This window comes from Pelodiscus sinensis, chromosome 25 (genome assembly GCF_052426305.1).
Source record: "Pelodiscus sinensis isolate ZL-2025 chromosome 25, ASM5242630v1, whole genome shotgun sequence".
In the NCBI taxonomy this organism is placed as follows: domain Eukaryota; kingdom Metazoa; phylum Chordata; order Testudines; family Trionychidae; genus Pelodiscus; species Pelodiscus sinensis.
Genome location: NC_143076.1, coordinates 10,649,573 through 10,665,413, shown reverse-complemented (window position 1 = coordinate 10,665,413; position 15,841 = coordinate 10,649,573). Strand labels below are relative to the sequence as shown.

Sequence of the window (15,841 nt, the reverse complement as noted above, 5' to 3'; positions counted from 1 at the left end):
GTTGGCCTACAGATTTCAAGTCTGCTTTACAACCCCAAAAACAACATATAAAGGTTAGTTCAGCCTTCTTGGAGGCTTTTTGTTTATTTCTCAGTGTCCTTTATAATCTGCATAAATATTTTGCAGCACTTGTACATTCTCTTCTACTGTTTGCACGCATGGTCCATAGACATTGAAGGTGCACAGGTAAAGCCTGTCATTCCAGCGAGCTCAGGTATGTCCTGTGGTCATTTAAAGCTCTGTGCATTTCACTATGGTTTGCCACTCCTGTGCTGTCTACAGACTTTGCAAAGTTCACTGGCATGTCATCCCTTAGAAACTTTATAGTAGTCTGTCTCCTAAAAGAAAATGACCACTGTTGTTGTTAGTGAGACTCTCCTTCTCAGTAAAATGCATGTTAAATATTATTAGTGTTTTTAAAAGGTGGAAACCTAAAGGAACTTTGGTGGAAAGAAACTATACTTGCTTAGGATGCAGCACTCGCTCTTCCCAAAATCGATTTCAAGTATTTGTGGGTTGCTGTAACAGTGTCTATCTACTCCCTTCCTTTCTCAAAGGGTACGGGGAGAGGATGTGTATGTGTGTTTAACAACAGTGATCCTGTTACCACAGTAACCGGACGCTCTGAAAATACCAACCACTTATCTAGCAACAGGGGAAGGCTAAATGATGTAATTTTACCCAAAATTGCCTTTCTTGGACTGAGCTTTTTAAATAAAATTGTAATGTGCATCTCTACAACCAACTCTCTTACTTCAGAACTATTAATCTAGCTTAGTTTGCATGGCGCTTAAGATAGAAACAAAAATAAACAGGTATCTCAAGATCTGATTAAAGACAGACAATATGTTGTACACTGACAAACAAAGCTTTCCCCAAATGGTTATTTAAAAAAAAAATCTAATCTTATTTGGGAAATAATTCTCTTCACACTAATAAAATGATATTTGCAGATGAGAAAGGGGGAATAGAATTTCCTGCATGCAACTGTTGAGGGACTCTGCCATACAGAGCTGAGTACTTTAAAGGTCTAGTGCTCAAAAGCTTTTGTTTGGTATCAGTTGCAGAGTGAAATGACAAAATAAACGACTTTTCAACAAGCCACACAAAAATACAAATGGTACCCGTGTACTGTGCCCACCTCGTACTGCTTAAGAGCTACAATGCAAACCAGGGTAAGGTTTTTCTGCCCATTTATCCAAGAGCTTTGATCTGTAGTTGCTGAAATAGCTGATTTCTCTCTCACTTTCTACCACTGGGTTCACATGTGCAACAAAATACATATAAACCTTTCAGAGCTCCTACATCTACATGGATTTAGACCAGACTAAACAATTATGTTTCTGGACCTGACTTTTAAACATGATGACTGGCTCTCCTTTAGTGGGCATTTTAAAAAGAGTCTTGTCGGCTGCTGTAGCCAGCCTAACAAATGTTAATAGCAAATCCAAGGTACGATCAAATGGAATCTGTTTCCTCATTTTTTCCCCTTTCAATTATTTGGCCTGACAGGGACATATTCTGTCAGAATGTCTCCCCATAGTACTACAGGTTGAACCTCTCTAGTCTGGCACCCTCAGGATCTAACCAGCACCAAACCAGAGAATTTGCCAAGCCACAGGAGGTCAATATTGTCTAGCAGCTTTGCCAACACTTCCACTGCTTACTGGGATCCTTGAAGACACTTAAGGATAAATTAGAGCTACACAACAGCACAGAACATGAGAGCCAGGACTGGTGGCTGTAAACAAACTTCATGGGGCTTCAAGAAACTTGGCCACACCCATGATAAGTGGACATCCAGGTAACTGAAATCATGCCGGACCACAGATGTTGCTGGACCAGAGAATATTAGACTAGAGAGGTTCAACCTGTATCATCCGGTACACTGTTTCATACCTCTCTTAAATTACTCTAACATTAATACAGGTTCAAATCCTTTCCAACATCTTATATCCAATGTGACAGAATGGAGCGCTTCGCTAGACATCAGGAAAGGATGCGAGAAGTTAGGACTTGCAATATCTCCCAAGAAGGAATAATACTCAGTTCTGCTGGTCCTTCCATCTCTTTCACCAAATCCAGATACTGCAAGTTTCACTGCTAAGGGCTTGTCTACAAAGCCCTGCTATTCAGACCAGGGAGTGAAGGGTTAATCAGGAACGGGGGTGGGCACCAAGCGCAGGTCAATTCCAGCTGGGCTGGAGCAGCCCCCGCCTGCAGCGGACCCAGGTATCCCAGAGGCAGGGGCTGCTCTGGCTCAGACACTAACTGGTTAGCTGATTAATTGGGACTGTACATCCCTATTCTGGATATAGTAAAGTTTTCTGAACCAGCTGCAGCTAGTGAGAATGGTTTAATTTAAATTATGAAACAGATTAAGCGTTTTAACTTTCTCATGTTAGTTTATCAAACTTCATTTTAAATAAAGTAAAATATTATGTCCGACACAAAAGGTTTCGATGTTTTCTTTATTTATGGCAGGGATGGGGAACCTTTTCTGGGTTGGGGGTCACTGACCCACAGAAAAATCAGTTGGGAACCGCACAAGTGAGAAGTAAAAAAACCCCTCCAAAAACCCCCAACGCTCACTGATGTGGCCCCAACTGAGAAACCTCACTCCTCTGGTGCCCCAGCCTCATGGGGGAAGGGGAGGGGAAGGAGGGAATTGAGACAAGATTTACTTTCCTGGGGTTCTGGAGTTAGTGGATTTTATGAACCCCCTTAGGCTCTTTGGTAGGGACAAAAATGAGGGTTACAGCGTGTGAGACAGGGCTCCCAACAAATAGGATAGGAATGTGGTTCAGGATCTGGGAGGGAGCTGGGGTGCAGAAGCAGGCTGGGAGTAGGGTGTCTGGCCAAGTGGAGGAAGCAGGAACAAGGGAGGCTGCAGTGTGTGGCTAGAAGAGAGGGTGCAAGAACAAGGGAGGGTGTCAGAACAAGATGGGGGTGCTGGGTCGGGGGGGAGGAGGAGGGAAGTGACGGGATGGGGGGGTGTCTGGGCATGAGGGGGACCCTTAGCTGGCTTCGTGTCTCCTTGCAGCAATGGCTACAGCCACACTATCCTGGCCTTCCAGGAGGCCAATGACACCGCTGCTGCGGCCACAGGCCACCCAAGAACCCAGAAGCACCAGTGCCGCAGCTACAGGACATCCTCGAGGTGCCACTCCTGTGGCCACGCAACTTGGGGCCAACCTCAGAGGCACCACAGCCACGGGGCCCCAGGCCGCCCCGGAGGTTGGAGGCACTGCGGCCTGGGCCGGCTCCGGAGGTACCGCTACCGCAGCCACGCAGCCTGGAGCCAGCTCCGGAGGTGCCATGGCCCCAGGCCAAGACAGCAGCGATTCCGGGGCCAGTCTTGTTGAGAAGCCTCAGCCCCAGCGGTGCCCCCTCTCCAGAAGCTGCATGGGGGGAGGAGGAGAGGGCTGAGCTCCTTCCCGCACAGCACACACCTGTTAGGAGGCAGGGCCTGGAACTGCCTTGCGGGCCGGATCCAAGCCCAAGGCAGGCCGGATCCAGCCCTCTAAAAGGCTTTTGCCCACCCCTGCCTTAGGGCTACCCTTGAAAACCTGGAGCTTCAGCAGAAACTGCAACCTTCCTCCTCGGTGCATCATTATCTACTGAAAACGTGAGAGAACCTGTCTGTTGAAGAACTCCTAAACACTAAGAACTAGGACCAGGGGCGGCCTGTGCCTATAGGCAAACTCGGCAGCCGCCTAGGGCGCCAAATTCCAAACCCTGCCCCTTCCATTTCCCCTTCCCTTTCCGGTGCCTTACCTGGAGCACGGCTTCCCTGCAGCCAGGAGGGGGGTAAGTCCTGGGAGAGGCAGCGCGCGGGGGGGGGGGGGGGGGGGTTCCCCTGTGGCCCTGGGGGAGGAGGAATGCGGGGCGGTTACCCCGCGGGGGGGTCGGCCCCGGCGGAGGAGAAACGCGGGGGGGTTGTTCTCCTGTGTTGGGGGGGTCAGCCCCGGTGGAGGAAGAATGCAGGGGGTTCCCCTGCCGCGCGGGAGGGGGAGGGGGAAGGTTGGCCCCAGGGGAGAAGGAACGTGGGGGGTTACCCCAGGGGGCGGGGGGCGGCCCCGGGGGAGGAGGAACACGGGGGGGGGGGGGGGGTTCTCCTGTGCTGGGGGGGGGTTTGGCCCCGGGGGAGGAGGAATGCAGGTGAAAAGGTCTGGCTTGGGGTTTCCCCCCACATTCAAGGACTGCCCCAGCCCAGCACCCAAGCACCCCTTAAGGAGCGCAGGTTGGAGGTGGGGGGGACTGAAGCTCTTCCTTCCCCCACATTCACACAGGGACATTGCTGATACTCTCCTTCATCAGGGAGTGAGGGGAAGTGCACCGTTTGCTGCATTCCTCACTCTGTCTGGGGAGCGCAGGGGGGCAGACGAGCTGTGCATTTTGCACTTGCTCCTTGGCAGGGACTGGAAAGGAAAGAGCAAGCAGCCCTGGTACAAATCTTGGGGGAGCGGAGCACCTTTGCTGTCCATACACCCCCCCCCCAACATACACATAGCCCCTTGCCCTGAGCCCTCTCACCCCCCAACTCTGACTGTTTCCCTGAGCCCCTCCTTAAGGACCCAAGCAACACCAGGTAAATGTGCTAGTGAGCATGCAACATCAAGGCCATGCACACTGTGCTGGCGACCGGTCCATTTCTTAGTATGATCTCAGCGGTTGGGTCCCACCTTTACAATTCTCACCTGGAGGGGCTCAGTTACGCTAGGAGAGACCTAGTGAATCCTGAGAGAGCGCCACAAGGTGGCTCTGCCTAGCTGGGCCCAAAGCTGTACTCCTCAGGCTCACAGGTGAAAACTTCTCTTTACCGAGGTGGCATGTTCTAGTGGCCCAGCTTTAGGGAAGGATGTTACAGGTTATCTGCTAAATCAGATGCCTTAATTGAGTTAGCTACTGAGCTAATAATGTTGATGTCTTCAAACATTTTTGAAGTGCATGTGTGGGATGGCCCTCACTGCAAAGTAACAGAACTGCCATATATTTTAAATTAAAACTAGGTTTTTCCAATAGGCCTAAGGGAGTAAGGCACCCAAAATCACATTCAACTCCTTTAGAAAAGTTCAGCCTAAGGATATGTCCACACTTGCACTTGATCTACAAAACTTTTGTCGTTCACGGATTCTTTAAACTATAATGACAAACTTTTGCCACGGCAAGTGAAAGTGTGAACACGGCTTTCTCGGCAGGAACGCTCTGCTGTCAACAAAGCGAAACCCCCTCATTGAGGATGGAAATATTTTGTCGATAAACATGCCAATGAACAGCATTCACACAAGCTGACTTTTAACAACAAGACTGTCGACACAGCCTTATTGCGAAAAGGTTTGTAGTGTAGACATACCATAAATCTTTACATTGCTAGAAACAATCCAGCTGGCTGAGACCCAGGCATGTAACCTCAATTAGATTTGCAGTCTCGCCTTGTTAGCAATTACATTGCTCTTTTAATCTACCATCTAGTCCCCCACTGGCAACAACAGGGTGATACGGTATCTCGGAGATGCCCACAAAGCACAGACAGTTTAAAAGCTACTCATCTGAGAAATTTCTGCTCCTTCCCTCGGCCCCAAAGACATTCATACTCTTTTGTGCAAAGATAATTTGAAAAATGGGATTCTAACTTTGTGGAGAAATAGCCCCTCCCACATAACACAATTAAGATAGACCTATTTACAGGAGGTCACTCCTTCAGATATGCACTTACCCATAGCCTTCAGGAACCTGATAATAGAACCAATTACAGAGATTCAAAATAAGAGGGAGAAAGTGCAGATATTCCCACTGATACACACTACTGAATCAACAAACCGTGTGCTTGAATGGGTCCACTTGGGTGATGGGAGGGGGAAAAGTAGACATGGGCTGAAAAAATAACTAATAGCTTCCAACATTACATGCACTGTAATTTACTTTCACGCAAAATGGAATACATCTCCACACAAGCATCAATTCCAACCAATAGGGTAACACAGTTTGCATTATTTGCACCAAGGGTAGGGAAGAGTTCCTATCCCTATCGTAAAAGAGAACCTGGGGTACAAAGAGTTGAATTTACTGGTCCCAAGGCACTGAAGATCTTGCAGAAATAAGTGCCATTTAAAATCATACAGTGCATCAAGAGAAAAGTGAGGAACAAAAGTAGAACCTTAATTTTCTGATTCGCAGTTGCAAGCCTTATCAACAGAAAAGACACTTCTATTTATTCACATGTGCATAATATATATGCATGCCCCTAATATGAATGCACATATATATACACACACACACTCTAAGCATGCGTGTGGATAAGATATATTCAGGCTAACTATTCTATAGCTCTCCACATACTAGTTGGGCTAGTTTGCGGAAGAAACTCATCTCTCTCTGTACCACATTCAATATTTCTGTCTTTAAAAATTATCTACCCACTGCACAACACAAAGCATCCTTCTGGGGCCTCAGCCAATGAAGAGGTTTTAAAAAAAGCACAACAAAGTAGCAACATATCAAAATATTAAGAGGCCATGACAGTTAACATAATGCAATAGTTACGCAATGCAAGGGGGGAAAACATGACGTTTACCTGACAAGAGATCTGCACAAGGTAGACCAGTTCCTTCGATTCACAGCCATTTCTTGTTACTTCATTCTGTTCCTCTGGGAGTGAAAGCTACACCAAGGAGCAGGGAGGGGGAGGGTAGAAAAGAAAGAGACAGAGACCAGGTCAGTGAGCAGGGATAAACCAGGCATGTAATAATGCCTGAAGCACCACATTCACATCAACTTGCTCCAAGACATGCTGGTTATCAGGAACCAGGATTGTGCTTGTCTGACTGGAGTTGCAAGCCTGAAAATATTCAGTATTCACCAGATATATAGACCTTGCAAAATACAATTTGATTTTATATCTCAGCTGACAGGTTTTTAAATATATGATGCACCACTCAAACAATTGTCAACAATCAAAGAGCGAAAGCCAAGGATTAAATCTCTAGAAGTCTGTAAAAACTAAATGTCCAGTGGAAATATCCTCATAAATATTCATGCATCAGATACCAGTGATGTTTTTTTTGCTAACTATCCACTTTATTCTATTTTTATTTAATATGTTGGGGAAGGCATTAGATAATAAAATATGTCTCCAGATTTCAACATTACCAAATAATTTACCACAACAAAGTGCTTTACAGCATCATTTGTCAAATACAAAGAGTCGTTAAGCACAATATAACCATGAGCTTTTTCAAAGCACTGAGCAGAGATTTAACCATATCATTACTGTTCATGTAACAGGAGGTGGAGTTTATCTCAGGATTTGTCCACATTCAAAAGCTTTGCTGGCATAGCTCTACAAGTAACACTCCAAGAGTTGATGCAGTTTCTATCAGCAAAAAAGTCCTTCCTTAGGGAAATAAGCTGCACTAGCTGGCACAAGGACTGTTTTACTGGTATTATGGGGTCTACACAAGAGCTTTTGTCAGCATAATTATATTGCCCCTCCCACTCAAACAATCCCACCTCTAACCAATGCAGCTATGCCAACAACAGTTCTTTTTCACTCTGGAAATTGCCCCAAGGATCTGACTTAACACCCTGAAAGAAACTGATTCACAGGGCACCACACTACATTCCATCCAATTTAACTCACCCAGTCGTAAGCACTGTACGGATGATAATCCCCAAACCGGGATCCTCAGGAATACTAGACAAGGCTCCTGAGCGCTGCAGTATATGAGATGCAATATTCAGGCTCCACAAAGGAGCGAGCTATGGAGCAGCCACTTTATGCTGCATTCCCCATCAAGTACTTTTAAATCAACACTGTAGCATTCTGGGAGTTTGGTATGGGTTATTTTTTAAGCTCTTATGAAACTCGTAAGAGACATTTGCACAGACAAAGCTGGGAAGTGAGATGCTGTAGTTCTCTCCATTATTGGCTTCTCTGGCTCAGGTCCCAGTCCACTGCTCTCTAATGTAAGCAGCAGGTTCCAGTAGAAATAGCATGTAATAGTGCCGTGCGGCATAAATGCGGTCAGCTGATCTGAGATTCTCTATCAGCTTCTCATGGCAAACAGGCTGAATTCTGTTGCAACATGAGCCATCGTACAACCCCTAGTTCAACATGGCTGTACAGCAAGGATTATGGCCCTATAATCTGAGCTTCACTTGACATGCTCGTACTTCCAGCCTGCACAGCTATGAGCCCCTCTCTGCACCCTCTCCTCGATCAGCTCCCTTTGTGCCCATCTCCAAAGCAGACTAGCCTGGGACGTGGGGGAGGGGAAAAACCTTCAGTATTTGAACTCCTGATGAAAACAACAAAAACTTGTGTCTAAAAATCAAAGAACTTCCCACTGGAGATTTTTAATGGGAATAATGAAAGAGATAAAAATCATAAAACGCATGTTTGCTAATTGTTTCATTTTAACATATTAACCTTCTGCCTGAAAACACTCTCCACTTACACCAAGACATTGAACATTTTCCTCCAAAAACTGTTAAATGATGAGTAAGCATTTTACCCTATATGCCTATTTTACAGATGAGAACACTGAGGCAAGGAACGTATCCACAGTCATACAGTGAGTTAGCAAAAGACCCAGGAATAGAACCGTAGGAGATAGGCATTGACCTTTTGGACCAGCTTGCTCCAAAGAGTTGTTGGGCATATATCAAAATTAATCACTACCAATAAAAGGCCATTTTTAAATTCTAATGAATGGTGGGGGTGAGAATATCAATATATTTCACTGGGTTTGATTTCCCATAACAAGAACATAGGAAGGCCATACTGGGTCAGACCAAAGGTCCATCTAGCACAGAATCCTGTCTGCCAACAGTGGCCAATACCAGATGCCTAGCAAAGATGGCTTAAATATTTTTTGAAAAAATAAAAGTTGAAAATTGTACTCAGACTACCCAGAGTGACAAACTAATGACTTGAGACATCAAAAATAAACTCCCTGAAAAATACTGTTTATAAAAGAATCACAGAGCTTCAGAGAAACTAATATTAGCTCTCTGAAAGGTACACTGAACCTAATGAAATAGCTCATACACACATGCACATGCTTTCCAGGAAGAAAGGCCCATCCTCATAATCTTGTTGGCTCCTAGGGTGGTAATTATGTTGGACAGTAGAGGCATTAGTTCTACTTGCTAGAAGAATTATTTGCTTCCTCTTTCGGGCAAAAATAAATTTCAGCTTTAGGGAAAAAAGAACGAATGGCTTGCAATGAAAGATCTTTAAAATGACTTTTCTTTCTGAGAAATGTGCACATAATTGATCCATTTATCCATTTATAATACTTCAAAACTAGTCAGGAGCAAAACTTAATCCAGGAGAGAACTGAAAGAGACAAGAGCGAAAGAGAAGAACAAGCTGATGAGTGGTCTATCTGTTCACAGAAGCAGATGAAGCCTTAGCTCTCCCCATAACTGAGCTCCCTTTGCATCTTTTTAGATAAGGTCGTTACAGAACATATTAAACAGAATTCATAAAATGTGCCAAAAAAATTAAACAAATTCTGAGTTTTCCTTGACTAGACATAGTTTCCTGAATTTTAACTACTCTTCGGCTGGCTACGTACTTTATGGTAGGCAACAAAATGGTGTTTCTTGGCCCAAGACACTTCAGACTTTGGACCATTTATTTTATATTCTAGATATTAAATACAGAGGTCAATCTCACCCTTGTCCCTTGCCTAGAGCAAATTTTCTGCTGCTCTAAAGTAGTCCAGCCTCCATAGCAAATGAAAAGCCGCCATTAAAAGATTTTTTGTATGGGAAACAAAGACAAGGTCGCCAGTATTTGTGCTTGACTGATGGGCTGAACAGACAATTTAGGAAAACAACCTGTCTAAAATGAGGCACTTTTTAAAAATCTTACACAGCTGCTGTTCTTCCTTTTGCTAGAAGACCACATCAAGGCTCAGGTTCCAAAGGTGAAGGTTCTAAGAGTTCCAAAGGTGAAGACAATCCGCTTTTGGTGTCAGCTCCATTCTCATTTATTATCTCCTATCCTTTGCTCTCCAACCCTCACTCTTACAAATCCCTTTGAGTTTCTCCCCATCTCCTCCTCACACCCTCTCCCCCGTTACTGCTTTCCCCTTCTCTCATCCTCCTCACACCCTCTCCCGTTACTGCTTTCCCCCTCACATCCTCCTCACATCCTCCCCCGTTACTGCTTTCCCCCCTCTCGTCTTCCTCACACCCTCTCCCGTTACTGCTTTCCCCCTCACATCCTCCTCACACCCTCTCCCGTTACTGCTTTCCCCCCTCTCGTCTTCCTCACACCCTCTCCCGTTACTGCTTTCCCCCTCGCATCCTCCTCACACCCTCTCCCGTTACTGCTTTCCCCCTCTCTCATCCTCCTCACACCCTCTCCCCCGTTACTGCTTTCCCCCTCGCATCCTCCTCACACCCTCTCCCGTTACTGCTTTCCCCCCCTCCCCCTTGTCTTCCTCACACCCTCTCCCGTTACTGCTTTCCCCCCTCTCGTCTTCCTCACATCCTCCCCCGTTACTGCTTTCCCCCTCTCTCATCCTCCTCACATCCTCTCCTGTTACTGCTTTCCCCCTCTCTCATCCTCCTCACATCCTCCCCCGTTACTGCTTTCCCCCTCGCACCCTCCTCACATCCTCCTCACACCCTCTCCCGTTACTGCTTTCCCCCTCTCATCCTCCTCACACCCTTTCCCGTTACTGCTTTCCCTCCTCTCGTCTTCCTCACACCCTCTCCCGTTATTGCTTTCCCCCTCGCATCCTCCTCACACCCTCTCCCCTGTTACTGCTTTCCCCCTCGCATCCTCCTCACATCCTCCCCCGTTACTGCTTAATACGTGAGCTAATCTCTCCCTCTTGTCCTTCAGACAACCCCCAACTATAAATCCTCCAGCAAAGCACACATTTCCTTACAGCAGGGTAGATGGAACTGTAAAGCTTCAAGACCATCCAAACACTTCTGTCCCTCTCTGCCCTGCTGCCTCTGAGTATGATTAAATACCTGATAAAGTTATTCACTTCTGCATTTGTGCCCAGGTTTTTTCTCTCTGACATTTTATTTTTCAGCCAAAAGTACAATTGTACATTTGAAGTGCTGTGGCATAGGGAGTACACACGAACGGAAACAGCAATAAGAAAGAAACAAAACGCACAGTTAAGGGGAAACTAAAGAGGCTGAAATCATCATTTTCTTCTTACTAGTTTAGAAATGTCTGTCTGTCCATCCATCTGTGAGTCTGTTTGTTCAATAATTCTTCCTAAACGGTAAAAGCTAGGACCATCAAATTTGGTAGGCAGCTTCCTCTTATCCTAACTTAAAACAAGGTCAGGGTTTGATTGTGTGTGGAATTTGATTGTTACTCATAAAATGGAAAGGGGAAGGCGGGATCCTGGCAGGAGGGATGGTTTTATTACAGAATGAGCACAGGAGCCAGAGATGGGGACTGGGACAGCTATAACCCCATAGGGCCAGCAGGGGGAAGAGGTGGAGAAAGGGACAGGTATCCACTATATATTTCAGAGAATGAGTCTGTTTGTGTGTCTGTCTTCCACCCTGGGGACATGCACCCCTTCCCTGGTACAGCTGCAGTGGCCACTGAAAGGTATTTTTCACCTGGCTCCAAGCTGCTGCGGCTGTCCTCTCTCCCCAGTGCAGCCTGCACACTGAACCCCTCATCCCCAGCCCCACCAACAGCAATGATTTAAATGAAAAAAAACAAACGTATCTGAGTTAAGGACTCAAGCACACCTGGTAAAGCTCCGCTTTGAGGGGGTTGTGCCAGTGTCACTATATGGGTGCAGTGTTCATATTCTTAACGTAAAAAAGATCTTACTTAGGGTACGTCTAGACTACAGGCTTTTGTCGACAGAAGTTTTGTCGACCGAGACTGTCGACAAAGCTTCTGTCGACAAAAAGTGCCTAGACTACATCCAGTGAGAGTGTAGACGCAAAGGACAGTGTAGATGTAATAATGCCTTCTGTCGACAGAACTCAGCGGCAGTGTAGATGCAGGTATAGTTTTGTCAACAAAAGTCCACTTTTGTCGACAAAACCCTGTAGTCTAGACACACCCTTAGTGTAACTTATAGCTTCTACCTGCCCCAGGGTAAGTCAAAGTAATCTGGGGATCACTGTATTTTCTTTCTGCTCCTTACAACGTAAGTTACAACAACTGAAAGTGCCTTACACTGACACCTGCAGAGTAAGGTGCATGAGAATCAAACAGGGAAAAGCCCCATCTCACATCACCTCTGAATTTGCGACTGAACTCCACTTCTGCTCTACTAATTAAGGGCTTGCGGAACTGCTGATGCCCCTACAATAAACTGCCAAGGGATTATCTAAGAACAATTTGTTTAGCAATAATATCCAGACTCCAAGGGGAGCAAGCATGTCATCTAGATACCATTCCTAGCTCCATTTAGAACAATGGGCCAGTGTTGAGGTCTCTGAAAACAAGCTACCCAGCTGTTTTTATATGTTCTGTGGTAATCAAGCAAAATATGCACAGACTATTGCATTAGGCTGCATACTGTTAGCAACCAGAGGATTATTTCTGCTCTTTAAAGCCTGATAGGACATGATGTGACATGACGGGTCATTCCCTAGTAATTTTCTTTCTAATTGTGCCGCTAATGAGAAGTGAATTTTGAATTTACCATATTCCCTTGCATATAAACAAGCTCCCTAATTTTGGTTTGTAAAAATTCACAAAATGAATGCCTGGCATTGTAACTAGCCATGTTCCCCTCTGTGCAGCCAATCCCACATCCTTGGTAAAAGAAAAGGAGTGGAGTTGCAGGAGAACTTACTGAACAAGACAAAAGGACAAGTTGCTTCTGAAACAGCTTTTTTATGTAAAACTCTACCCCACACCTCTCTGCAGAATTACCTTGAAACTATGGAAGAAGTGTCTCGGTCCATATAGATAACTGAACTGAAAGTGTTACTATATGTTTCATTATGTTTACCTTTTACTTTACTTTTCTCTGCAGTAAAAATATCCCAGTAGCATGAATATTTTGTATATTCTCTTTTCCTAGGAGGAACAATTTTTCCCTGAATAATATTCCTGCAGACTATATTATATTTTCTTTGATTCTGTCCTGTTTCAGAGCTTTTTATTCCAAGTGTCTCTTGGAGAGACAATAGTCTAAAGAGAATATGTGTACAGTGAAACCTTTGTTATCCGGCACTCTGTTAACTAGAAAACTTTGTTAACCGGCATTGCCTTCAGCCATAATACTGTCACATCTTTAGGCGCACAGGCCTGGCTTGGTTCACCATGATTGGCTTAACAATTTTTTATTTAAGTACTAATCTTTAACTCAAAATAGAAATGTGAGACCAAGTGCCTCACACTACAAAACTACCACTATTAAAAACTTGAGTACAGTAAACTTCCGATAATCCGGCACCCTTAGGACCCAGGGGGTGCCAGATTATCAGATATGCCGGACTATCAGAAGGGGGGCTATGAGGGGTCTGGAGTGGGGTGGGAGGGGATGCCACCCCAGACCCCTCATAGCCCCCCTTTACGATAGTCCGGCTCTGCCCCAGGCATCCCTGATTCAGCTGCTGCTGGTCAGTTTCAGCAGCAGCTGAATCGGGGATGCCTGCAATAGAGCAGCTGGGGTGCTGCTGGGTTGGTTCCGCAGCGCCAACGGGCGGTGCTACGGCACCAACCCAGCAGCACTCCAGCTGCTCTTGGGGATGCCTGGGACAGAGCAGCTGGGGTACTGCCGGGTTGGTTCCGCAGCGCCAAGGGGCAGCGCTACGGGACCAACCCGGCAGCACCCCAGCTGCTTTGCCCCAGGGGTCCCCAAGTCAGCCGCTGCTGAAACTGACCAGCCGCGTCAGTTTCACCAGCAGGCTGAATCCAGACGCCTGGGGCAGAGCAGCTGGGGTGCTGCGGGGTTGGTCCCGCAGCGCCGTCCTTTGGCGCTGCGGGACCAACCTGGCAGCACTCCAGCTGCTCTGCCCCAGGCGTCCCCAAGAGCAGCTGGGGTGTTGCCGGGTTGGTCCCACAGCCCCGAGGGGCAGCGCTACGAGACCAACCCGGCAGCACCCCAGCTGCTCTGCTCCCGGTTTCCCCGATTCAGCTGCTGGTCAGTTTCAGTGCCGGACCATCAGGAGTCCCGGAGCATTGGATGCCGGACTAATGGAGTTTTACTGTATTACTATTATTGTCCATTGGTTTTTTCCTAGGTTGATGGGACCCTCACATAACTGGAATTTTTAGATAACTGGAACGCCTTAATCCCCGAGTGTGCTGGATTAGTTTTACTGTATAAAGAACACAGCATAAGAACGGACACTCTAGGTCAAACCAATGGTCCATCTAACCCAGCATGTTGTCTTTCAACTGTGACCAGCTTGAGAGGGAATGCACAGAAGAGGGCCATTTAGCAAATGATCATCCCTGCTGTTCAGTCCTTGTGGCAGCTGGAGGTTTAGGGTTATCCAGATCATGGGGTTTTGTCCCTGACCATCTTGATGAATAAACATTGGTGGACCTACCCTGCATGAACCTGATTTAATTCTTTCTTTTTAACCCATTGATATTTGTTGCCATGGAATGTTGTAAAGATCACAAGTTCCACCGGTTAACTTTATGTTGTGTGAAGAAGAACTTCCTTATGTTTGTTTTAAACCTGCTGCCTATTGATTTTATCACATGACCTCCGTCTTCTCGCCCCACTTCTTGTACTCCTTTAGTCACTTTCTCTACAATAGTCATGATTTTATAGACCTTTGACATATCCCCCCTCCCTCAGTTGCCTCTTTTCCAAACTGAACAAACACAGATTTTGTCAACTCTCCTCTTAAGCTAACTAGTCCATTATCCTTAATCATATGTGTTGCCCTTATCTGTATTTTTTTCCCCCAATTCCAATGCACCTTTTTTGAGACAAGACGACCAGAACTGCGCTCACTATTTTTATGGGCCTGATCTAAAGTCAATTGAGCACAAAGGAAAGCCTCCCATTGAACTTCATAGATTTTGGACCAGGTCCTACGTGCTGAACTGAATGACCCCCAACCTGGGCAAATTATATTATTCTTCTGAGTAGAGAAGCCAGAGACAAATAATGCTACAAGAAAAGGGTACCGTCCTTCCCTCCCAGCCCCCAGACATCAACTGGATCATCTGGGGAAGCACTGAATGGAAGCAGCAGTCTCCAATAATTTATATATAGATTGGCATTTTTCGTATCCCTTGAAATACTCACTTTTCACCATCAGACAGGCTACAGTTTCCTGAACATAACAAACAATTATACAATGGTATATTTATTCTTCAGAGATGTGTGCTCAGCTATCATAAGTAGATGTGAGTGACTTCATTCATCTTTTTAACAGCATAATTTTTTCAGTGGCAGCATTTTATAATGAGACATGTTAACAGATGAAAGGTAGAGCAGCAGATAAACTGTACAAAATCTTGAAATAAATGCCAAAACTGTAAAGAAAACACTCGAGAAAACAGAACTGCAGAATATGATACTTGCTTAATTACACACAGTGAAATGGATTAATACAGAATGGAATTCTATAAGACTGCTACAAGAACACAGTTTTTAATTTAAAAAAATGGATTTAGGAATAAATTACACATTGACATTTACATGCAAATCCTAGTGATATAAATGTATTCCATAGTATCAATCAGCTACCCAGGCAAAGCCAAATTTCTAAGCATCTATCCTTCATAACTGGACTTGCACATGAAGGACAGAGAAGTGCAAAAATCCTACAGACAGGTATCAGATTTCTCTGTTTGCTTCAACTGTAGTATGTCAGAGCGGGCATTCTTTTCTTTCTGCCTTCAAAGTAATACGTC

General features: G+C 45.5%; 1 protein-coding gene across 13 annotated transcripts in view; it reads right to left on the bottom strand.

The window, feature by feature from the left end:
• Positions 1-15,841, bottom strand: part of ARHGAP32 (Rho GTPase activating protein 32) — a 472,553-nt gene that overhangs the window by 159,343 nt on the left and 297,369 nt on the right. For all 13 annotated transcript variants that reach the window (XM_075909245.2, XM_075909242.2, XM_075909249.2 and 10 more), the window contains one exon: positions 6,578-6,664. In XM_075909245.2, the coding sequence (XP_075765360.2) occupies positions 6,578-6,664 (87 nt within the window). The remainder of the gene's footprint in view (positions 1-6,577; positions 6,665-15,841) is intronic.